At 43.4% G+C, this 26,025-nt stretch overlaps 1 protein-coding gene across 1 annotated transcript; it reads left to right on the plus strand.

Moving 5' to 3' along the window:
• The first annotated feature begins 8,338 nt into the window (after nucleotides 1-8,338).
• LOC147114977 (potassium voltage-gated channel subfamily B member 2-like) lies at nucleotides 8,339-25,767 on the plus strand. The gene is made up of 2 exons (XM_085993150.1): nucleotides 8,339-18,932; nucleotides 24,675-25,767. The coding sequence occupies exon 1, from the start codon at nucleotides 14,136-14,138 to the stop codon at nucleotides 16,131-16,133; it is 1,998 nt and encodes a 665-aa protein (XP_085849276.1). The 5' UTR covers nucleotides 8,339-14,135; the 3' UTR covers nucleotides 16,134-18,932; nucleotides 24,675-25,767.
• The last annotated feature ends 258 nt before the right edge of the window (nucleotides 25,768-26,025 follow it).

Raw genomic sequence — 26,025 nt, forward strand, 5'->3', positions numbered from 1 at the left:
CTCCACCTCCTCCACTAAAGGATCATATTTTGACAATCTAACATGGCATCGAAGCAGCACAGGTCCCTGCATAGTAAGCCATGAAGGTACCGAATATCCCGTAGTAGATCTCCGCGGATAGTTAAAGAGCCTTTCATGGGGGGTCACATTAGTAGCCGTTGAAAGCAATGATCTAATGGAATGCAGGGCATCAGGCAGTACCATTTCCCACTGTGTATTCTTAAGGTTCCGGGATGTCAAAGCCAACATAACTGCCTTCCAGATCACCCCATTGTATCGTTCGCACTGTCCATTACCCTGGGGATTATACGGGGTAGTTCTACTAGTAGAAATTCCCCGACTCTGAAGGTATTCCTTCAACTGGGAAGACATAAAAGAACTTCCCTGATCCGAATGGATATACGCAGGCATCCCAAAGATGACAAAAAGTTGAGTCAGACATTTGATAACTGTAGCAGCGGATACATCTGCACAAGGAAAAGCAAAAGGGAACCTTGAAAACTCATCCACAACAGTAAAAATATATCGGTTTTGAGTAGTTGAAGGAAGAGGCCCCTTAAAATCGACGCTCAAACGTTCAAAAGGAGAAGTAGCCTTTATAAGATGAGCTCGTTGAGGCTTAAAGAAATTCGGTTTACACCGAGCGCAGATAGAACATGATGAAGTCATCCGCTTGACGTCTTCAACTGAAAAGGGCAAATTCTTACTGCGTACGAAGTGTATCATCCTCGTAACCCCAGGATGACATAAGGCATTATGAAGATTAATAAGCGTATCTCCGTGAATCACAGAACAATAAGCCCTTGACAGTGCATCAGCAGCAACATTATCCTTCCCTGGACGATAAACTATGTCAAAATGGTAACATGCCAACTCAATCCTCCATCTCATTATTTTATCATTTTTGATCTTTCCAAAATGTTTAACATCAAACATAAAGGACACAGATTTTTGATCAGTTACCAACGTGAAATGTCTCCCCGATAAATAATGTCTCCATTTACGCAATGCTTCTACTATTGCGTATGCCTCTTTCTCTATTGAAGAATGTCTTTTTTCACTATTGTTCAAAGTACGTGAGAAAAAGGCCACAGGTCTTCCATTTTGGTTCAGAGTAGCCCCAATTGCAAAATCAGAAGCATCCGTCTCGATCTCAAAAGGAACCTGCTCATCAATAGAATGCACAACTGCTCCTAAAATATCCTTTTTAAAATTCTCAAAACATGTCCTGGCCTCCCATGTTAGAGGATATGTCGTAACCCGAATAAGAGGCCAGATCTTCCGTGAAAAATTTGCAATCCAATTAGAATAATAAGAAAACAGTCCAACAACTCGTTGCAAAGCCTTAGAATTAGTAGGACAAGGTAAATCAATCAATGGTCGCAGATGTTCTGGATCTGGTTTAATCTTGTTTCCCAAAATAATATACCCCAATAGATTTACCTCAGTAGTCGAAAAGATACATTTCTCTTTATTAAAAGTTAAACCAACTTTTTCCGCAGCTTGAAGGAATTTTTTAAATTAGAATCATGCTCCACCCTTGATTTGCCACACACTGTGATGTCATCTAAGTATGAAAAGGTGTCAGAGAGGGAGTTATCACTTATAAAAGCATCCATTGCCCGTTGAAAACAAGCAACACCATTAGTAACACCAAATGGTATTCGGCAAAACTGATACAGCTTTCCACCAGCCTCAAAGGCCGTATATGGTTGATCCTTCTTAACAATAGGAATCTGATGATAAGCACTCTTTAGGTCAATAGTGCTAAAAACCTTATACTGAGATACTTTATTGATAAGCTCATCAATCTTAGGCAAAGGGTACGCATCTAATTGAGTATACCTATTAATAGTTTGGGAATAGTCTATCACCATTCGTTTCTTGTGTCTCTCGTTAGTCGTGACAACTACCTGTGCTCGCCAAGGTGAACAACTAGGTTCAATGATTCCTCCCAATAAGAGACGTTGAACTTCAGAATTAATAAATTCTCTATCCTGACTGCTATACCTTCTTGACTTGGTAGCAATTGGCTTACAATCCGGCATCAAATTGGAAAAAAGCGATAATGGAGAAATGGATAAAGAGGTTAATCCACAAATAGATAAAGGTGGCTTAGTCCCTCCAAATGAAAGACTAAGAGACTCGTGTAACTGAAGCACATCATGTCCAATCAAAATATCCGCACAGACATTAGGCAAAACAGATAGGCGTATATCAGTATACGTATTACCTAGAAGAATCATTTTCACAAAGCAACAACCAGCTATTTGTGAAGTAAGGGTCGTCTGAGCCATACACACCTGATACGTAACAGGCGAAATTTTCAAATGCTTCTCCTTCGCAAACTGAAGACTTATAAAACTCTCAGTACTGCCCGTATCTATAAGGGCCTTCACTTCCAACCCATTAACTTGAGTCGTAACTATAGCTTTGTTTAGGCCATGAGCAAATGCAGCAGAAATTGATGCAATAAACACCCTATCTAAAGGCTGAATAGTCACAGAGGAGGAGGTGGTAGAGGAGGGCCCTCCCACACCAGGAGAGGAGGAGGTAATTGAACCTGATGCTTTGCACACACGTGCATAATGACCTCTCTTGCCGCATTTACTACACACAGCCTCCCGAGCAGGACACTTCAGACGAGGGTGCCGGATATTCCCACAAAAGTAACACTTCTGAATCCTAGAGGCAACAGCCGCCGAAGTAGAAACTGTTTCAGAATCTAGTAAACCACTCCCATTAAGTCCACATAATTCCTTTTCATCCGAAACTGCCGAAACCATAGTCGCAGGCCGATTAAAAAGAGCATAAGAATCCGAACTTCTCTGAGCCACATCCAATGTAGAAGCTTGCTCAAAAGCACTTTTAAGATCCAAAGTCTTATTTTCTAACAACCGCTGACGAATTGATCTAGACAGTAATCCATTAATAAAAGCATCCCGTACCGATTCTTCCTTATATTCTTCAGCCGTCACGGCCTTATAATTACAGTTAACACTAAGGCACCGAAGTGCTTGTAAATAAGTATCCAAAGATTCTCCCACCTGCTGCCTACGGGCAGATAGAAGGTGACGTGCAAATACCTCATTCTTTGGTTTAACAAAAATCTTTTCCAATGTAGAAATAGCCACTTCATAAGTTTTACAGTCCAAAATATATTTATATACATCCGGAGCAATGTAGTTGATCAGCATATTCAGCTTATTTAGAGACTCTTGATCCAACACGCCCAAAAAGTTTTTAAATGTACAATACCAATGTTTCCATTTATCATCCACTCCAGCAGAATTGGGGTCAGCCTTGAATCGTTCTGGTTGAAGATATCGCTCCATTCTAACATAAAGTTAATAAATTGAAATAAAGAATAGATTTGCCTTCCAAAACTAGGCTTTATTAACTTTAAAATCTGCAGCACATCTTTCCACATCCAGTCCCAACCAAAGCTGGAAAAGAACTGAATTTAAGGTGGCCACCACACATCATGTGACATCAACTACCAATGAGATTACAACATATATCCCAAGGCAGTTAACAAACAACCAATCACAATACTTTTACTAAACAAGGAATAATCACCACAGGCCCGCAGTCTATCGATCTGCGCGCTGGCGCAGGTGCCACGCGATAGAGCATCCGGGGGTTCATTGAGCTTCCCGGGCCGGTACAAGATCTCGTAGTTGTAGGTGGAAAGTTCGATTCTCCACCTCAAGATCTTGTCGTTTTTGATTTTGCCCCTCTGCTTGTTGTTAAACATAAAAGCAACTGAACGCTGGTCAGTGAGCAGGGTAAATCATTTTCCGGCCAGGTAGTGCCTCCAATGACGCACAGCCTCCACAATAGCCTGGGCCTCCTTCTCAACAGCGGAGTGTCTGGTCTCCGGGCCCTGGAGGGTTCGTGAAAAGGCCACGGGTCTCCCCGCCTGATTAAAGGTAGCGGCCAGGGCAAAGTCGGACGCGTCGCTTTCCACCTGGAAGGGGATGGATTCGTCCACTGCGTGCATGGTGGCTTTGGCAATGTCTTCCTTGATATGGTGGAAGGCTAAGCGGGCCTCTGCCGTCAAGGGAAAAGAGGTGGACTTGATCAGCAGACGGGCCTTGTCCGCATAGTAGGGGACCCACTGGGCGTAATAGGAGAAAAACCCTAGGCACCTCTTCAGGGCCTTGAGGCAGTGGGAGTTCCATAAGGGGACGCATCCGGTCGGGGCCGATGACTCCGTGTTCCACAACACAGCCAAGGATGGCGAGGCGGGTTGTGCGGAATATGCACTTCTCCTTGCTTTACGTCAGGTTCAGGAGTTGGGCGGTGCAGAGGAATTTTTCGAGGTTTGCGTCATGGTCCTGCAAGTCATGGCCGCAGATGGTCACATTGTCCAGATATGGGAAAGTGGCCTGCAACGCATTTTGATTGACCATCCGGTCCATCTCCCTTTGGAAGACGGAGACCCCGTTGGTGACGCCAAAGGGAACCCTAAGGAAGTGGTAGAGGCGGCCGTTTGCCTCAAAGGCAGTATACTGGCAGTCCTCAGGGCGGATAGAGAGCTGGTGGTACGCTGATTTCAGGTCAATGGTCGAGAAGACGCGGTACTGCGCGATCTGGTTGACCATATCAGCTATGCGGGGGAGTGGGTAAGCATCCAGCAGGGTGTAGCGATTTATTGTCTGGCTGTAGTCGATGACCAGGCGCTGCTTCTCGCCGGTCTTAATGACCACAACCTGGGCTCGCCAGGGGCTGGTGCTGCCCTCAATAATCCCCTCCTTCAGGAGCCGCTCCACTTCGGTTTTAATGAAAACCCTGTCCCCAGCACTGTATCGCCTGCTCTTTGTGGCGATGGGCTTACAGTCGGGGGTGAGGTTAGCAAACAGTGGGGGTGACTCTGAGTGTGGAGAGGTTGCACCTGGTGTGCGGCGGGCAATTTGGAAGCTGCTGGCTGCGGACTGTGAGTGGGGCGAGGGGTCCACCGTACGCCATCGTAACACTTTTAAGGTGGCACTGAAAATCTAACCCCAGTAGAACGGCAGCGCAGAGGTGGGGCAGGACCAGAAATGTAAAATTATCGTACACAGTCCCGTCTACTAAGAGTGTCACCACGCAGTAGCCGCCAATGTCCGCCGACTGGGACTCGGAGGCCATAGAAATCCGCTGGTGCGCAGGCAGGACTGGGAGAGAGCAACGCCGCACCGTGTCGGGGTGGATGAAGCTCTCCGTGCTCCCAGAGTCAAAAAGGCAGGTTGTTTCGTGACCATTTACCTTAATGTCCATTGTGGACCGGGCCAGTTGGTGCGGTCTCGCTTGGTCCAGCGTAACGGAGGCCAGCGTAGGGGTCGGTGTGTCGCTACGGGTATCAGATGAGGTGGTGTTGGGGGCCTGCTGCGTCCCGGCTGGCGTCCAAGATGGCGGCGTCCATGATCCCCATGTGGCTGGAGGCATCCAAAATGGCTGCTGTTCCGGTGGTTCGCACATGGCTGGGGAGGCCCAAGATGGCGGCCCGCATGGCCCACACGCGGCGCTGCTGGGGTTCGGGGTGGCTTTGGCCCTGCAGACGCTGGTGTAGTGTCCCTTCTTCCCGCAGCCCGAGCAGATCGCATTTTTTGCCGGGCAGCACGCTCTGGGGTGTTTGGCCTGGCCACAGAAGTAGCATTTCTGGCCTTGGGACACTGCTGCGGTAGTTGGGCCGTTGCTGGGATGTGGCTGGGGTGGCACGGCGCTATGAGACGGTCCTACCGTGTCCCAGGCTGTCGTTCCCCACGGCGTCCACGGTGCAGAGGAGTAGGCATCCATGCCCCGGTAGGGTGCGTCCAATGATAATGCGAGTTCAGAGGCCTTGTTGAGGTCGAGGTCACTCTGCTCCAACAGTCGCTGTCGGGTGTAATTGGACCTGTGGCCCGCAACAAAAGCGTCCCGGATAAGTTCCTCTGTGTACACGGCGGCCTTTACATCCTTACAACCACAGGCCCGGCCAAGCACAGACAGTGCCTGAAGGTATTCCTCGGTCGATTCCCCAGGTTGTTGTTTATGACTCCCCAGGAGATGCCTGGCGTACACCTCGTTCACTGGGCGCGTGTACTGGTCCTTGAGGAGCTTGAGAGCAGCCGTGTACGAGGTCGCGTCCTGGATGACCGAGTACGCTCGGTGGTTCACGTTGGAGGTCAGGACATCCAGTTTGTCCTCATCCGATTTGACCGTTGCAGCGGAGGCGATCAGGAATCTTTCAAAGCACTTAAGCCAGTGAGCAAACTTGGTGGATGCGTCCGCCGCCCGCTGGTCTAAATCCAGGCATGCTGGTGTGAGGATCTTCTCCATTATAAAAAATCTTGTTAATAAAATTGATGCGCTATCAATTACTCAAAAGACTGAGGTTAAGCGAGTAACTAACAGGCTTTTATTAACAAGAGAATGAAGGTGTGCCTCGAGTGGTCGACCAGTCCAGAATACAGAGGGACTGTGGAGCAGTCACCTTTATACCTGGACTCGTGGGAGGAGTCAGCCGAGGCATGTACAGACATGTACACAGTGGAATACAAACACACACACAGGCAGGTATAACAGTGGTTTGCCACAGGGGTTAATTGTTGATTGCCATGATTAAAACGTGCTTGGAAGCACTAAAACAGACACCTGCAAGTTTAGCACTCAAGCACTGTTTAGAAGCAATTTTCATGGAGCGGTATACATAGCCTTCACACACGCAACTCCACTGAAGGTGTGAACTGCGCTGGCTGATACACAACGGAACATTTCAGGATGGCTCAGGAAACGAGGGAGAGGGGTCACAGGTTCTTGGACGTGACACTGGAGGTCCTGGTGAAGGAGGTCCAGAGGAAGAGGAATGTCCTATACCCGCAGGGGGAAGGAGTTCACCTCGCCCTCCTGTCCCTCTCCCCTGCAGCAGCTGGTGCTGCTCTGCCTGGCCTCATGTCCTTCTCCCATTCCTCCTCTAGACCAAGGGGGGACCCCTAGCAAGATCCCCATGACCAAGCACTCCCTTTTTCCTGCTGATTCCTAGAAGATCTCCAATAAGTTGGAATAGCACAGCACACACTCTCTTTAGGTGAACTCCTCAGATAATTTCTGGGAAAAATGTTGACAAAGTGTTGGTGAAGTCTTGACAAAGTGTTCCCAGAAAGTCTCCCGATGTGTCTCAAAAGTCCTCTTCAAACGCAGTCTATCTCCGGGTGCAAGTGAACAGAGAAAGCGGAGCATAGCTTTAAGTAGCACTAGAAATCCTCAGCAACAATTGGTTTACTCCTGTTCAGCTGGTCGCTGTTAGGAGAGGTCGTTAATTGCAGCGCTAGGCAGCAAAATGTGGTGCAGCCTCTTTAATGAGCACTAGCAGGCAATTTAAGTGTCAATCTAAGCCTTAACAATCCTTGGGGTGGCCGTTCCTAGCATGCTTCAACTCCTTTACCAAGATGGTGTCTTGCGCTAAAGGCGGGCTAAACAGGCGTTGCTTAAGACCCCATCTTGCTCAACTTGGAGGCTCTTTAGCGCCTAAAGTATACGGGGAAAATCGCCCCCTCACTCTTTAGAGAAAAAAAGTAGTTTTCAAGACTGTTAAAGCTAATGCGAATGATTTAAGCTTTTGACTTCTAAAATCGTTCTCTTTACCAGTCTCCAAAAACGTGAAGCTGCACTTGCTCGAAGAAGCCAGTGTCTGTCATTCCAAAGTCTCCATTGATATGAACTGGGCAACGTTGTCTTTATTCCTGTCACTGTATGTATTGATTGTACTGTAATGCTATTTGACATCTTAGAGGCACAAAAACACAGCAATTGCTGTAATAGTACAGCAGGCAGGAAGCAATAAAACAATTTTGCACTGATGCGCTGCAAGGAAATACTGTAAAAGCTTCTGAATGTTTAATACTAAAGTAAAGGAGAGTACATTCCATCAGCTGCCATTGTAAGGTTAATATTTAATGGGACTTTCTCAAGGATTACATCAAAATCTCCTTAAAAGTGGCAGTCTCATCATCTGTACCTCTTTAAAACCAGTTAAAAATACCATATAATCGGAAGCGGCAGGGGGAAACTTGGTGGTGCAGTGAATTAGCACTCTGGATTTTTACCACTGGGAACTGACATCACATCTGGCTTAGTCTAATGGGATGATAATTTATTTTCTTTGCTGGCTATAAGGGGCTTATGTAAATTTAGTTTGGGCAGGCTCCAGGTTCTGAGTGAGTTGGAATCTCACTTGGAGGTCACTTGGTGTAAAAAATGGACATTTCAAACCAGTGTAGCAGAGCCTGCTCTGCAAAGGCACAATATTAGAGTGGAGCAGAAGCAACTTTACTCTGCAACTGGCTAGGTACACCTGACCTGGGAATGCTTGATGTTGACACTGCAGGAAGATTTTCTAAATCTTCACCCACCACCAGTGCCTTGGGGACTCTGTGACACAGGCCATTCAGCCCCTCGAGCCTGTTCAGCCATTCAATTAGATCATGGCTGATCTGTACCTCAACTCCATTTACCTGCCTTTGCTCCATATCCCTTGATATCCTTACCGAACAAAAATCTATCGGAAAAACTGTGAGTGCTGGAAATCTGCCATACACACAGAAAAATATTAGAAACATAAAGCAGGTCTGATAGCATCTGAATGGGAAAAAAAATCAGTTTTAATGCTTGGCAGAATTCTAACAAAGTGCTTCCACTTGAAACGTCTGCTTATCTTTCCTCTTTCTGATGTTGATCGATCTGCTATGCATTTCCAACATTACATAGACAGAAGAAAACAGAACAATGTTTAAGTTAGCTCTTTTCTCTGGTTTGTTTATTTTTCTGAAATGTTACTGATAGTGAGAACTGCCTCTCTAAAGAGTCTAAAACATAGAGCAGCACATAGAAAATGCATAAACCTTGTTATTCAGTAGACCTAATTCTACATCTATGTTCTTAATAGTTAAATCAATGCAGTATGTGTAAACTATAGCCTTCACTTTTCCAAATCATAATCACTTGGTTAAGTTGTAAATGTTCATGTTACTTCATTAAAACCCAATGGCGCCATAATTTGCTGTAAAAGTGAATCTAACGGTGCCGTTAGTTAGACTGGCCTTTGCATGTTTCGGTTTTTAACATTTTTGCGTGGCAAGTTGCTGAAAGTGCGAGCTGATAACGTCACCGCGAGGGAATCAGGGCTTCTGGGATCTGAGTGAACAGGGAAAACAACTGTGTGTCTCCTTAACCAGTTAGATTGAAGGATTGTGAAATGAACAGCACAAGGACTGAGAAGGAAGTGGAAATTAGAGTGGGTGAATTCAATGTCAAATCAGGTACAGAAAGAGAAATAAAGAAAGGGAAAGAAAGATTGCGTTACGAGAGAGAGAAAAGAGAATAGAAAAGTAAAAAAAAAAAATGTTTAATTTAAAAATGACTAACTACTGTTTTAGCAGGTCCCTTGAAGGTAATCAATCTGTGCCATGTTTTGTTATTGCAGATCCATAACTAACAACATAAATAACCATAAACCTTTATAGTTACAATCTTTTTAGAAGTATTAATGAATCTATTTAATTTATAGATTTCAGTAAGTGTTCCAAATTATTGATTTTTATCATTTAACATCTCAGAACCTAAGACAGAACATGTTTTATTGTCTACTGTACGTAGCATAATGCAATAAAGTCATAAGTACAAAAACATCCGACAATTGTTGACTCCTTATACTGGTTTCAGAAGGATAGGCAGGCTAAATTTTTTATTAGTCTATTTCTATTTCAATAATTTTTAAGATACTGAACTTTAAATAGAAGGTCATTAAATATTTTATAAGGAAGAAGGCAGGAAAATTGCCACCTCATTGACTGTACTCACTCATCTGTCATAATGCCATGTCTATATTTAAACTGTTAATCATAAAATAATTACTTGTATAATCCCAGGCAAATTATACAAGTTGATGGTGTTGCCTGTGTGTTACTAGTGACAGTAACTAATACTGTAATGTGAAAATGAAGGTCATTTCTTTAACTTTGCACTAGCGGTTGCAGCTTTACCTGCCAAAGGTGCATATTGGAAATGTGTGCGCGCACTGTGCACAATTTTTCAACCATTATTTGTGCAACATGCATCTGAATTGCTGATATGCACTTCTCAGCGGTCAAGGCTCCCTACGGATAGCACAAAGTCAGGGATTAATAATGTGATGTGGACACCATGCCACCAGCCCAACGCAGCTGCTATATCTGACAATACACAATTGGGCTGTCCTTGCTGGATAAAGCACGTTAGTGCATGGAGATAAGAAATAGCAGGGGGCAGAAAACAGTGATGGGAGTAGATTATAGGCCCCCTAACAGTAGCTATACCGTAGGATAGAGCATTAATCGAGAAATAATAGGAGTTTGTAACAAAGGTAATGCAATAATCAAGGGGGACTTTAATCTTCATATAGATTGGGCAAATCAAATTGGCAAGGGTAGTCTGGAGGACGAGTTCACAGAATGCATTCGAGACAGTTTCCTAGAACAATGCGTCATGGAACCAACCAGGGAACAGGCTATTTTGGATCTAGTTTTGTGTAATGAGACAGGGTTAATTAGTAATCTTATAGTAAAGGATCCTCTAGGGAAGAGTATATAATATGATAGAATTTCACATTAAGTTTGAGAGTGACATTCATAAGTCAGAAACTAGAGTCTTAAAACTAAATAAAGCCAATTACATAGGTATGAGGGGCAAATTGCTAAGGTAGATTGGGAAACTAGATTAAAAGGTATGACGGTAGATAAGCAGTGGAAAACATTTAAAGAAATATTTTAATATTCACAACGAATATACATTCCATTGAGAAATAAAAAAATCCACGGGAAAAGTGATCCAACCATAGCTAACTAAAGAAGTTATGGATATTATTAGATTAAAAGAAGAGGTTTATAATGTTGTAAAGAATAGTAGTAAGCCCGATGATTGGGCGAGCTTTAGAAACCAGCAATGGATGACCAAAAAATTGATAAAAATGTAGAAAATGGAATGAGAGTAAATTAGCAAGAAATATAAGAACAGATTGTAAGAGCTTCTATAAGTATGTAAAAAGGAAGAGAGTAGCAAAAGCAAGCATTGATCCCTTAGAGGCTGAGACAGGGAACAAGGAAATGGCAGTGACCTTAAATAAATATTTTGTATGTCTTCATGGTAGAAGACACAAAATGTATACCAAAAATAGTGGGGAACCAAGGGGCTAAAAAGTACTTGGGAAACTAATGAAACTAAAAGCCGACAAATCCCCCGGACCTGATGGACTACATCTTAGAGTCCTAAAAGAGGTGGCTGCAGAGATAGTGGATGCATTGGTTGTGAACTTCCAAAATTCCCTAGATTCTGGAAAGGTCCCAGTGGATTGGAAGGTAGCTAATATAACCCCGCTATTCAAGAAAGGAGGGAGAGAGAAAACAGGGAACTGCAGGCCAGTTAGCCTGACATCATTCAGTGGGAAAATGCTGGAATCCATTATTAAGGAAGTGGTAACAGGGCACTTATAAAATCATAATATGATTAGGCAGAGTCAACATGATTTTATGAAAGGGAAATCGTGTTTGACAAATTTATTAGAGTTTTTTGAGGATATAACTAGCAGGGTAGATAAAGGGGAACCAGTTAATGTAGTGTATTTGGATTTCCAAAAGGCATTTGATAATGTGCCACATAAAAGGTTGTTACACAAGATAAGGGCTCATGGGATTGGAAGTAATGTATTAGCATGGACAAAGGATTGGTTAATGGACAGAAAGCAGAGAGTTGAAATAAATGGGTCATTTTCAGATTGGCAGGCTGTAACTAGTGGGGTGCCGCAAGGATCAGTACTTGGGCCTCAGCTATTTACAACCTATATTAATGACTTAGATGAAGGGACAGAGTGTAATGTATCCAAGTTTGCTGATGACACAAAGCTAGTTGGGAAAGTAAGCTATGAGGAGGACACAAAGAGCCTGCAAAGGGATATAGACAGGTTAAGTGAGTGGGCAATAAAGTGGCAGATAGAGTATAATGTGGGGAAATGTGAGGTTATTCATTTTGGTCGGAAGAATAGAAAAACCGAATATTTTTTAAATGGTGAGAAACTATTAAATGTTGGTGTTCAGAGAGATTTAGGTGTCCTCGTACAAGAAACACAGAGAGTTATCGTGCAGGTACAGCAAGCAATTAGGAAGGCAAATGGCATGTTGGCCTTTATTACTAGGGGGTTAGAGTACAAGAGTAAGGAAGTCTTACTACAATTGTACAGGGCCTTGGTGAGACCACACCTGGAGTACTGTGCACAGTTTTGGTCTCCTTATCTAAGGAAGGATATACTTGCCTTGGAGGCGGTTCAACAAAGGTTCACTAGACTAATCCCTGGGATGAGAGGGTTGTCCTATGAGGAGAGATTGAGTAGATTAGGCCTATACTCTTTGGAATTTAGAAGAATGAGAGGTGATCTCATTGAAACATAAGATTCTGAGGGGGATTGACAGGGTAGATGCTGAGAGGTTGTTCCCCCTGGCTGGAGAGTCCAGAACTAGGGGGCATAGTCTCAGGATAAGGGGTCGGTCTTTTAAGGCTGAGATGAGGAGGAACTTCTTCACTCAGAGGGTTGTGAATCTTTGGAATTCTCTGCCCCAAAGGGCTGTGGATGCTGAGTTGTTGAGTATATTCAAGGTTGAAATAGATAGATTTTTGGACTCTAGGGGAATCGAGGGATATGGGGATAGGGCAGGAAAGTGGTGTTGAGGTCGTAGATCAGCCATGATCTTACTGAATGGCAGAGCAGGTTCAAGGGGCCATATGGCCTACTCCTGCTCCTAATTCTTCTGTTCTTGTGTTCTTACGTTAGTCATTGGCATAATTTACTGGTCTCTCATGATGCTCCTGGAGTGCCAGAGATGTATTGCCAGGTGCCAACAACCAGTGAAGGGCTGCTGCCTGCCCGTTATGCATCAGGCACTTTCCTGGGTTAGACGGAGACAGTCGATGGGGAGCTAAGGGGAACAGCTGGAGCACCAAGCAAGGAGCTGCTAGCTAGCTAGGCAAGCCAGGGAGACAAAGTGCAGATGTCCCAACTTTTTTGAAAAATTGGAATAGCAGTGTCCCCTTCTGCACCCATGCCCCTCAAATTCGCTCTGTGTGGATGGAGTACTATTCAGGAACTTGAGCCACATTATGGGGCAGCCGCCTCGTTTGCATGGAGCGCGGTGACTTCTTGAACCTAGTCAATTTGTGCACAGGCTTCTATCTCTTTTGTGCTCTCTGCCTGCATTAGAGTGCACTGAACACTATGAGCATACTGTAAGGCCTCTGCACCCAATCTGCATCAGGCTTCCACCATCACATACTCTACCTCTAATGTCACTTGAGATACATGAATCCATTTACAAAGAAAGCAAAATAAAGCAAGTACATTCTGCCATTAAGTGCATAGTATTATTAATAATTTCTTATTATTTTACCAGTGTAGTGCTGTTAAAGTGTTGAACATAACAGCCGGCTGAAAATGTTGTAATTCCTAATAATGGGCATTTCCCATCATTCCTGTCAGGAGGCTTCTTTTGGAAATATTATTTAAATCAACAACAATGAGTTTAAGTTAATAACGATGGTTTGTATCTTTAAAAGTAAAGATGTTAGAGTGCATTTTACAAATGTGCACTCCAGGCAAGGAGTGCTCCTTATGATTTTCCTTTCATTAGTGCAGCCTTATTCATTAACGGACAGAAAATTCTGGGAAGTGCACCTGCGAATTCTCGATATGTGCTGCTACCTGCCAGATGCGTAATTTCGAAAAGCACTCTGTTATGTAATAATAAACTGCATAAACACCACTGTGAGCTCTCGTCAATTTGTAAAATTTAAAAACAAAATGCTAAAACTTGTTTTCCATTTCCTTAAAAACCATGTTGTCTCCCTCTGAATCATCTTTCTTTGTTTTATTTATATTTGTAAAAGGTTCCAATCATAATGCTGCAACCTTTCAATGACACTTCCTGCCAAAGATTCAAAACCAACACAATTGTGAAATAAATTATGTGAAATATACTAAATAGTTCTTTGTGTTTTGTTGTATCTTGCAGATTCTGGCCATCATATCCATCTTGTTCATCGTGTTGTCAACTATTGCCTTGTCTCTCAACACCCTTCCTGAACTTCAGGATATGGATGAGTTTGGACAATCCAACGACAATCCACAACTTGCCCATGTTGAAGCAGTGTGCATCGCGTGGTTCACAATGGAGTATCTTTTGCGTTTCTTATCATCGCCAAATAAGTGGAAGTTTTTCAAAGGTCCATTGAATGTAATTGATCTTTTGGCTATCTTGCCATATTATATCACAATTTTTCTCACAGAATCAAACAAGAGTGTGCTCCAGTTCCAGAATGTTAGACGAGTTGTTCAAATATTCCGTATCATGAGGATACTGAGAATTCTTAAACTGGCCCGGCATTCAACAGGTCTGCAGTCATTGGGTTTTACTCTCAGGAGGAGCTACAATGAATTAGGTTTGCTAATATTGTTTTTGGCTATGGGCATTATGATATTTTCAAGCTTGGTATTTTTTGCTGAAAAGGATGAAGATGCAACAAAGTTTACAAGCATTCCTGCATCTTTCTGGTGGGCTACTATCACTATGACAACAGTTGGATATGGGGACATCTATCCCAAAACACTGTTAGGCAAAATAGTTGGAGGACTTTGTTGCATTGCTGGAGTGCTAGTGATAGCTCTGCCTATACCAATCATTGTAAACAACTTCTCGGAGTTCTACAAAGAACAGAAAAGGCAAGAGAAAGCAATTAAGCGAAGAGAAGCACTTGAAAGAGCTAAAAGAAATGGAAGTATTGTCTCCATGAACTTGAAAGATGCATTTGCTCGCAGCATGGAACTTATGGATATCGTTGTTGAGAAAGGGGAGAATAATGTGATTAAACAAGAAAAACCCCTGGACAATCACCTTTCACCATGCAACTGGAAGTGGGGAATGTCTGAAACAAGCTCCAATAAGTCTTTAGAGTCTAAATACCAGGAGCTAAGCCGGCATAACTCAAATGATCGGTTGAATAACCCCAGCTCCAGCCCACAGCATCTGAATGCTCAGAAGCTGGAGGAAATATACAATCAAATGACAAAGACACAGTCTCAACCAAATCTTAATAGTGGCAAGACAGAGCAGTCTATTAAATCATCTATACATGAAGAAGAACTAGAAATGGAAGAAGTTCCTCACTCAACTGACACATTGCTCACTGCTCCCACAGAACCAATATTGGACATGCGGAGTATATCTAGCATTGACAGCTTTGCTAGTTGTACCACTGAATTTGCTGAAGCTGAAAGGTCACCACACCCTTCAAGGATACCCGAGCAAGTGCATCTGAGATGGATTGTTGGCACTGGTCCCCTTAATGAGCATCAGTCTTTTGTGACTGGGGAAAACAGCATGGTCAGAGATGGTGCTTGTGAACTCAATGATGTAGAGCAGCCAGGGTGCTCCAACTTAAACAGTACAGTGGAAAGCCCCAAGAGCTCACTGAAAGGCAGGAATCCTTTGAAATCTAGGTCACTTAAAGTAAATTTTATGGAAATTAAAAGTGGTACTCCTGAGACACCACCAAGTACTGCCAGACCACTGCCAGTGATAGTGACAGACTTATCATTGTCTTCACCTAAGCATATCAGCACCATTCTGCTAGAGGATAACTCTCCTCAGGGTGAGAAGCTACCCTTGGGTACCGATATACCAGCTTTCCAGCAGGCATCCAGAAAAGGATCACAACTATTGCCTAAGAAGAGACTTGTTGCTTTCCAAGCAAGAGGGAGGAAAAGTTGCATTGATATAGACAGTGGCGAAGATGAAGAGTTACTGGTGGAAGAAGAGGCACACCACAATAACCAGCAGGAAGCCAGACAGAACTGCTGCATTGGAACACTTGATAAGCACAGCAAGGATGAAAACCACATTGAAGATGTGTCTGTTGTGGATGCTGTTTTTCCAAATTACACCAGTCAAAACTGCACACACAGTGTAGCAGGAGATGGCAAAAAAGACAGCAACCAAGCTGGATACAAAATGGAAAATCATTTGTTTACACCGGAAATTCACATGAAACCTGGGGAAGGAGGTTATTCATCCTCATGTGAAACCAGCATGTGACTATGGATAAAGTAATATTAATTTTTCTGAATCTTTAGAACTGCTAGGAGGATGATGCCTGCTAATAAGAAAATGAAATGGCATAATTCATGTGCCTATGGTATTTTTGCATGGCATGATCAATCTTTTAATCCAGCCGCTGTTTGGCTCAAAATTTCAGAGACTGCATTTCTGCAGACAAGGGATTTGAGGACAGTAGGACAAAACTAAGGGTTCCATGTGGAGTCCAAGTACTGTAAAGTTTGGAGATGTTTCACCTTTTCACTAATAAGACTAGAATCATTTTATGCTACCACAAGTTCACTACACTGGAATATTTTAGGATTTGCACAAAGCGAGGACAGAATGTACATGCATGCATTAGAAACCAATATGAAACAGAGGTGCTTAGAGCCTGTAAAATATGATTCTTTGTAAATAGTTGGGAATATGCCAAGAACTCATAAAATGAATCAATTACAGTAAAAACAATTATTCTGATGCACAGTCTTTTTCCTTCACAGCACACTGCCTGGAGGAGGTTTATAAAGTCATGTTGCAAAGTTGCAAGCAGTAAAGAGAAATAACAAATACATCAACCTGGGGTTTCCTCCCGATTTGTGTCCAGATACACAGACAATCTGGGCGCAAATAAGTTAAACAGCATAAAAGTTGCGTAAATTTGAATGTAAAATGACTTACACCCATAACTGCAATACGCCTAAGTATCCGCAATCTTTTATGTGTGTCTATTGCACCCGAACGAGTCCCTGCCCACAAAACTGGCTCCATCCCATCACCGGGGCACGTGAGTTTCTTCCAATGAGCTTGTTCGGGGGTAGGGTGCTTCATTCAATTGCGCTCAGATTTCTCAGGCGCAAAGGCACCCATGGCGACAAGAATCCTGTGCAAGTCAGCTGACTAGCAATGACCAGAAGTGAATTAAAGCCTCAGGACTGCTCTACTGCTGCAGAAATCTTACATCCTTAAAAAAACTTGAAGGATGCCGCATTTTCTGGCTATTGCTCTGCAGGGAGGGAAAAGTTAAAAATACTTCAGACTCTGTAGAGAACAATTTAAATTAATTTCTGTGACAGAGAAATAAGTGCTGCTTATCTTGTAGTTTCCAGCCTCACTCTGAAGAGGAAAGTGTTTTCCTCACCTTTTATATTACCCCACCCTAGCACCTTGAGGCCCCATTGACTCTGTTCGAATTACAATTCGATTACACTGCTTGATTGTGCTGATTCATGCAAAATTTTATGTTCGGGCTTACGTTAATTAGTTTGCGCGGAAACTTAGCGCAATTTCACCTCGGGCAGACGGGCGTAGTGTTGGGCACGTTTTGGGCACAATTTCCCAATTGAGCCCAGGGAGGAAATTCCAGGACATCATTTCATTCTATCCCAATTGTGTATATGTTCATTAAAAAGGGGGCAGAAACTATTTTACTTAGGATATATTTATTTGTAATAAGAGGATATTAAGTTAAGATTTGCATAAATCTGTTAGTTTAATATATTTTTGTTAAATCTGAGTTTTGAAAGAATGGGGAGGATTTAATGACCAGGAATCAGAATGCACAGCATTGGTCTCTCACTGGTTTATCTTATATTGATACTTGCCAAATAGTCATTACAAATGGATAAACTGTATTTTTCTTGTCAGAATTCTATTTTTATGGGTTATTTGAATAATATATTTGTGTATTTTGGAGGACCCTAGATTACCACAAAAGTTTAAAGGGTTTTCAGGGGAATAATTATGTTATGTTGCCCTTCTAAACTTTGCTGACTCCAATGTTAATGTTATGTGTCCGTTTGTCTAAGTTCTTGTCCATCGCAAGATAAGTAATTAAACATATTTTTCACTTCCTCAAAATTGATGACTGGTCAGAATTTAAACTACCTACAGTTGGAAATTTTCCTATGGAGCCATCTGACAGTTTATTCTGGAGATTCCTGGTGTATGGTCATTAATTCTCATCATAGGGGAAAATTTCCTCTCTGAATTATGTGTAACAAAACTGTAAAGCTGTTCTTTATAAATGGGTTTACAGTTCTTTTATACATAGTGCATGCAGGAAACTTCCCCATAGATTGTTACGTTCTTGTAGTTGTACAGATAATGTACCTGCTAATGTGTAAGATTTCACATATTTCATTTGCACTTTGGTTAATGTCATTGTTTAAGTGGTGTACTGTGAATAACTTCTGTACCATTAATTTGTTAACGAGAGAATACTGAAAGCAAATCTTTGTTAGTTTTAATCGGTCAGTTTTATTTACAGCATTGATAGGATAGATAATTTTCTGATGCACTAAACTAATGCCAGTCAGACACTGTTGAACTGCGTTTTCTGTACACGTCAGTATGTTCCAACACAGTGGAGCCATAATGCATTCAACCTGTGGTTTAATATCTTAAATTGTGGAAGTAATATCATGTTTCTTTCTCACCGAGCAAATAATATAAATTTTTGCTTTCTTTATTTGACAAATAACACTGCAGAATATTTTTAAAATAATGAAAACAAATCTTTACGTTTGATAGCATTTTGATACAGGCTATGTCAGACAGATTGCTATGAAGGCATCAGTAGAGTGCGAGTGATATAGGAATAGGTAATATATATCTTGAAACTGATAGCTGTTTTGCTGTTTCATGGAAAAATAACTTCTGATGAAATGAAAATACCTGAGCACTCCTAATGGAACTGGCTTCGGAGAGCAAGGTGGGGCATAAAAAGGAAAAGTGACTGGAAAAAGTGAACATCGCATATTTCATCTGCCAGAGAAGAAAGACTTTGAATGAAACCAGGTGGGATTTTCTGTGTGCCTCTTTGTGCATGAATCATTCACAAGACAGTCAAAATGTTAGCTTCTATTCAGATAGGCCACTAATATATACTGTTAATCAAAAATCAGTGAGGCAGAACTGTTAAAATGTAAAGCTTAAGTATTAATAATTGTATCAGGAAAAAGACTGATCATGAAAAAAAATCAACGTGCTCTTTCTAGCACTAATAACACATTTATAATCACTAGCAAATAATTATTTTAATCTGGGGGAGTCATGCTGTTACAATTTATTGAATTATTCAAGTGTCCATATATAAACCAATAAAATCAGATCCGGAATACATCTGTAGCATACTACAGGACCCATTTTATTTTTATGAAAAAGCTAAGCAATTTTTGCACCATATATTGTGAAACATCAACCCCAAATTTAACTCCTGCCGGGAGTCATTCAGGGTCAATACGGGGAGATCTGGAAACAGTCCAGTCCTTCACAGCATGAGCCCCAGGAGGTAGGGATGTGTCATGCAAATGAGGCCTAGGGGTTAATACCTCCCGGGGCAGGGTAGGCACAAGGGGCTGAATCTTAACTCCCCAAAACAGATGGGTTGGAATCGGGTCAGAAAAAAATCTGAAACAGGAAACAAGCCCACCTTGAACACACCCACCTCCAGTTTTAATGGAGGCGGGGTGGGGGGTGGGCGACCAATCCGCTTGCGGGAGGCCGGTTGGTCATTTAAATATTGTAATGAGGCTGCCTGCCTTCACTTTAATAGTCATTCTATATTTAACTCATGTCAATCGGGTTTCCCAGGCTTCGGGAAACACGGCAGGTGAAAGGAGGTGAGAAGGGCTCAATTCATAAGATAAGTGCCTTTACAGGACTGTTTGTGGGCCAGGAGGAGCAGGAGTGTTTTCTCCCAGCACAACAAGCTACCCAATAAACCCCCACCACGATCTGTGTGCTGCCCCCACCATCGGACAACCCCCACACAAACAACACTCCCCGACCATCATCGGACCCCCCTCGCCCGACCACCATCATAATTCCCAACCACCATTGGACACCCCGACCACCAGCGGATCCACCCCCGACCGCCATCATCCCCCCACTACCATCTGGTCCCCCACCCACCATATCTGCCCCACCATCAGTTCCCCCCCCAGCCCACAATCTGTTCCCGCCCCCCGCCACCATCGGACCCCCGAGCACCATTGGAACCCCCCCACAATCATAACCCCTCCCCGGGATCGGGACGCTCCCCCCACAATTGGGACCACCGCCCACTAGACCTACCTGCTCTCCTTGGCTGCAGCCTTGTGATGCAGGCTTCCCCACCCGACAGGCCTCTAGGCTGCCTGTGGGTGGGAAACCAGCAGAAAAAAATTAATGGAACCCTGCTGTTAAAAAGTGCAGGACCTTTGGAAGGCCCATTCTTATGGGGTATCCGACCTCAAAACAGCACCCCCGCCCCGCACGTAATGTGCCTCCGGACTAAAATCCAGGCCAAGGTTTTTATGTGGGGCCGGAAGGAGTGCTCCTGCTCCTTCTGGCCCATAAAGAAACCAAATAAAATTAAATATACTTATTTTTCCAGAACTCATCTGGCCCCGCTCCTGTCTGCCACCAGGGTGCCATCATCGGGGCCTGATCTTCATATTTAAAGCAGGATCCCCTGCCCCTCCTCCCCCCCTTAGTGCCGATGTCCCACTCACCTACTGAAAAGAGCAGGTTAAAATACCTGGTGTAAGGAGGGAAGGCAGCGGGACGACAACGGCTAAATCGCCACGGCCATTTTCACTGATCACCTGCCCGGTCTACACAATTAGGCAGGGTTAAAGTTGCCATCAATTAAAATATTCCTCTTATTTTTTTATGGTAGACTAAGGGTTTTGCACTTGACCACCTTAAAAGTACATTTTAAAAAGTCGATAGGATTTCAGCTGACAAACCACCTGAAGACAGCAATGAATTGTTATTTTACCTGGCTTTTAAAAATATGGCCCACTTCCCAACTTACTGAAACTTTGCCATTCACATGAGCACTGAGCACTTAAATAGTGGCTGCAGTACACCAGGTATAAATTAATGTCAAATATTAAAATGGCTTTGCTTACCAGTACACCATATAAATAATTGACTTTTAACACTAGCACAATAGTGACTCAGGCCCTAAATCTATGGGGACAGGTCAGATTTAGTTTGGTAATGTGTCAGAAATAAGACATAGGGTTCTGAAGGGGAAGAGTCTTCTGATGAGTAATAATGATAATTATATTGTTTTGCTGTAGCAATGCTGTTGCACATCTTAACTGTGATATCACATCTCTGGTACATAACTTGATTCTTAGCTGTTTGTGTGTTGGAAGTAATGATGTTCGTCTACAAGACAATATACCTGTTCTTTAGTAGGCGATTTTAGCATTTCAGTTTGTTTTTTGTTTAAAAACAGTTGCTGATATGGAGAGAAAAAGCTTATATATTTTAAAGTATTATTACATTGTGGTCTAACTCTTGGCATTCTTTGTCATTCATTTTTACTGAACATAATGGGGGAAAAAAAGGCTAAAGACATTTAGTCCATGTGAAAGGATTGTTGGTAGGTGCCCAGAAGGGTTAAAAAAGGCAGTCAAGTGCAAACAATATTGTTGGGAGTGTGTGGCTTCACAATTCGATTGCGTAGCGCCCGTTGTTTGGGCACTACAGGTGCTGAATTGGGTCCAAAATGGTGTCCGAGAAGCATGCGCACATTTCTGGTGTGGGCCACGCTGGACGCCATTTTGGTGAGGGCAGTAAGGCGGCCATTAGGAGCATGAGCTGGAAGTATGGTAAGTAATCAGATCGTGACGCCAGCACTGCCATTTACGTCGTCATCGCTAGAACTAATGCCATGTGTTAACCTCACACAGCTGAACATTTGTTCAGCAGCAGGAAGGACCCACCACCAGCGCTATTTAAAGGGATCATCAACGACTTTCAGGTAACTTGTTTTTTTATTTTTGCTGGCTCTGTGTAAGTTGTGGAACTGTTTGCAGCTTTCCAGAGTTCTTTAAAGTTGGTGAGGTGACAGGGAGTGGTGCTGCAAGTGGAGAAGGCCTTGCTTCTGACTTCAAGGGTTCTGGTCAGACCACTTGCTCCCAGTCATGGATGCTCTAGTGGTCATCCTCCATGGCCTGCAGCATGACAGGGAAATGGAGCAGAGGCAGCAAAGAAGGGGACAAGCTGTTCGCAAAGGGAGGAGGAGGAGGGGGGGGAGAAAGGCTCTCAGCAGGAGGCCTTACCTGCCTCTGGGCTTCCGAGAGCAATTCTCTTACCTCAACCTGAGCCAGGAGCAGAGTGCGAGGCAACTGCGCTTTATGAAGGAAGCGCTCACAGAACTCTGCCACCTCTTGCAACCAGACCTGCGGCTTCACTCCAGGACAAGGACAGCACTGCCAGTGGCTGTGAAGGTGACCGTGGCCCTGAATTTCTTCGCACCGGGATCCTTCCCGGCTGGAGCAGACGACATCTGTAACATCTCCCAGTTCGCCGTCCACTGCTGCATAAGAGAGGTGACAGGCACTCTGACCAGAGAGAAGCAGGCGGAGTGTTCACGTGGCTTTGCTAGGATAGCTGACTTCCCCATGGTGCATGGCTCCATCGGCTGCACGCACGTGGCTTTGCGGGCACCATGTCTAAATGCTGAGATGTACCGAATGTGCAGTTGGTGTGCGACCATGTTCAGCACATCATGATGGTGAATGACCAGTATCCTGGCGGCAGTCATGATGCTTTTACTCTATGCCAGTCCGTAGTTCCCTCAGTCTTCCAGCCACCAAAACAAACCAGAGGGTGACTACTGGGTGACAAGGGGTATCCCTCGACTACTGGGCTCTCAGCTGGAGGCTCATGACTGCACTCCGCAAGCCAATCACACACAGCCAGCATTCCAGCCATGCTTCCACAGGAAACATCATTGAACAGACCATTTGGCTGCTGAAGCAATGGTTCCACTGCCTGGACCGCTGTGCAGGAGCCTTACAGTACTCACCAGAGCATGTGTCCTGATTCGTGGTAGTTTTCTGTATCCTCCACAACCTCGCCATCATGAAGGCACAGCCCTTGCCACCAGGAATACGGCCACCAGCTCAGGAACAGGAGAAGGAAGAGGAGAAAGAGGAAGAGGAGGAGGAGGAAGCGGAAGAAAGGAGGCAATCTAAACAGCCCCTTTCTGGCCGGGAAATCCAGGATCGAATCATCTGTCTGCGGAACCAGTGAACACAACCCCAATCCCCCTTTCAACATTAGTCCCACACCTTACCTTCCCTCTGTTAATGACCATCACAGCGTCCTCTTAGCCACAATTGCTGAAATAAAAGACACCACAAAGCAAGCATTCCAATCCAGCTTTATACATCTATCCATCCAATATTACATCAAAAAATCAACTAATCACCCTTGTGCATTCCCTTAGTGACTGTCTTGCGTATCCTAGTGCACCTAAACAGTGCTACCCCAGTGGCTGCTGACTTTCAGTGTGGGAGACTGCAGATGGCCTTGCAGGATGACCTCGAGCAGCTCTGGGCCTAGTAGGCCCGGCTTCGGACTGCACCACCTCAGCATGGGCAGCAGCAGTCTGGGTTGGCTGGCTGACAGGCAGCAGCAAGGGCACTGGAGGAGTAGCAGTGATGGGAGGACGAATGCTGTCATCCTGCGGGAGGACAGCAGAGTAGGCCTCCACGAAGCCATTGCCACTCCTCCGGGCAGTGCCTCAGCAATCCTAGTAATCTGCTGGAGTAGAAACTGCTGGACTCCTGTGACACCCAAGCACTGGATTCGGACACGGCAAGGCACATCCAACCCAGTCAACCCTGCAAAGTCCTCCTCACGAACATCTGGCGACTTGTGCCAAAATTGGGAGAACTGTCCCACAGTCAAGCAACATCCTGACAGTGTCATACTCACAGAATCATGCCTTTCAGTCAATGTCCCAGACTCCTCCATCACTATCGCTGGGTATGTCCTGTCCCACTAGCAAGACAGACCCACTAGAGGTGCTAGGCACTTCTTCCTGCACTGAGTCCAGGTACTCGGTGCTAAACTGCTGGCATTTACCACAGTGGCTATCTGCTCCCACTGTAGTCTGGTCTGTTGCCAGAGGGCCTCCTGACCCCCTGTGGAAAGAGGACTTCTCTCCTGTAGTTGATGTCCTGGACCAAGGCCTCCAGTACTACATTGAAGATCTAAGGTGCATGCTCTCTCCCCTGTTGTGCCATCATTAGAAATTTCTTCTCCAATGTCCTCCCAGCCACTTCAATCACCTGTTGCAAGCAGAGGCGCCTCCCCTTTAAGAGGTGCAGACTGCCTTTAAGTATTGCAGGCTAGCTTTAATTGGAGCTAGCTTCGCAAGAACTTGGGCCCCCTGCTGAGCCACACAGCAGCGCATTCAGTGCTGGGCTGAATGCTACAATCATGTAAATTGTCAGGCAGCACGAATGTTGCGCGCTTCCTGCAGTCCTCTGAACAGGCACAGGTTGGTAGCGCATTGCGATCCTCGCACCCACTTTTGGGCCTTATCTAATTTCTAGGCCGTTTAGTCAACCTTATCTCTTTCACTGGCATAAACCTATGTTAAAGTTCCAATGAAATTTGTTCTAGCTGCTATTAATCTATATATTCCTGTTTGTACTGTAATATTTACTTTCGTTCAGTGATTATAATGTCACAACTGAGTGGCATTCTGTGAAAGAAATGTATTTAAAACCAAATTGAATCCAACAGACAATAAAGAAAAGGCTCTTAACCATCTACAGACTAAAGAAGCGCACCTGGAGAAAACAAAACCAGCACAAATCTCTGTCTGTTTGAGAGTTTTTATTATATCATAATTGATCAGTAAAGAGAAGCTCTAATGTCAATATTATTTTCAATGCCCCTTTATTTTATATAAAATAGTTCTTTCTGATTAACTTGTAGTCTCATCTTTCTGAATAAAGATGTTAAAAGTACAGTGCATCTAAATATTTCAATCCAGTCGCACAAAGCTGTAGGGAACCTAGTATTATAAGAAAGCGAAGGACCACGTTAATAATCATGCACAAGAGATGACAATTATATCAACAAAGTGGAATACAGGGCACCTTTTAACCCATTGAGGAGAGAGTTTTCTGCACAGATTTCAGATTACATTTTATGCCAAAATCTACAAATAAAGTTATTATCTGTGAAGATCCAAGATGCAAGATTATAAAGTGGAATTAGGTACAAGTACTGAGCCACAAAAGAGTTTTTGATCATACAAGCTTTGAATTAAAATAAACAATGTAGAACATTTTTGTTTGGTGGGAAAGGTTACCATATTGCTCAAAGGGTTAAAGCACTTGAGACGGAATCTTATTGGTTCCTTTTTAAATCAATTATTCTTACCAAATATAACACAAAAAGTTTGGTTCACCAAGAGTATTTGAATTAATGATGATTTTTTAATTGTTAAAATCAGGCTTGTTACAGCCCAGGAAGATGAATGCTTTCTCTTTAGACAAGATTTTGTGAATTAATTTTGCTTTTGTCAGCACTCCATTATTAAATCATAAATCAGACTCCACGCTCATCCAATTTGTACTGATGTCTTCAATACTCCTGCATTTTACCTTGTTAAAAATTCTATTGTGTACTTTTGTATTACTAGATTTTGCTGAACTGCAAAGTGTTTCTGTACAAATCAGCATATTTATGTGCACGTAGCTGTCTATAAAATTTGTGACATCAGAATATTTGTTTAATTTAAGTCAAAATATATGTAAAAGATTAACAGTATTGTTCTCCATTACAGTCTATAGCATAAACAGGATATCAAATAAATGTGTATACAAATTATCTGCATACTGTCTATCTTGTGTACACTGTACAATCTGAAAAACATATTCGCATCCAATTATAGCTGTGCCACAGTCACTGACTTGTTCCAGGAGTTAAAGGTCATCTAGTTATATCTATGCAAGAAACAAAGGGCTCCTCAAGCACTTCATACCATGACATGGCAAACAATCAAATGTTCAACAACCATCACATTGGTCTCTATATTTATATAACTACATTTATTTGGGTTTCTGCCAAAGCTATGGCAGTAGAG

This window comes from Somniosus microcephalus, chromosome 7, assembly GCF_052327205.1.
Source record: "Somniosus microcephalus isolate GS21.2 chromosome 7, FLI_Smic_1.0, whole genome shotgun sequence".
Classification (NCBI taxonomy): Eukaryota; Metazoa; Chordata; class Chondrichthyes; order Squaliformes; family Somniosidae; genus Somniosus; species Somniosus microcephalus.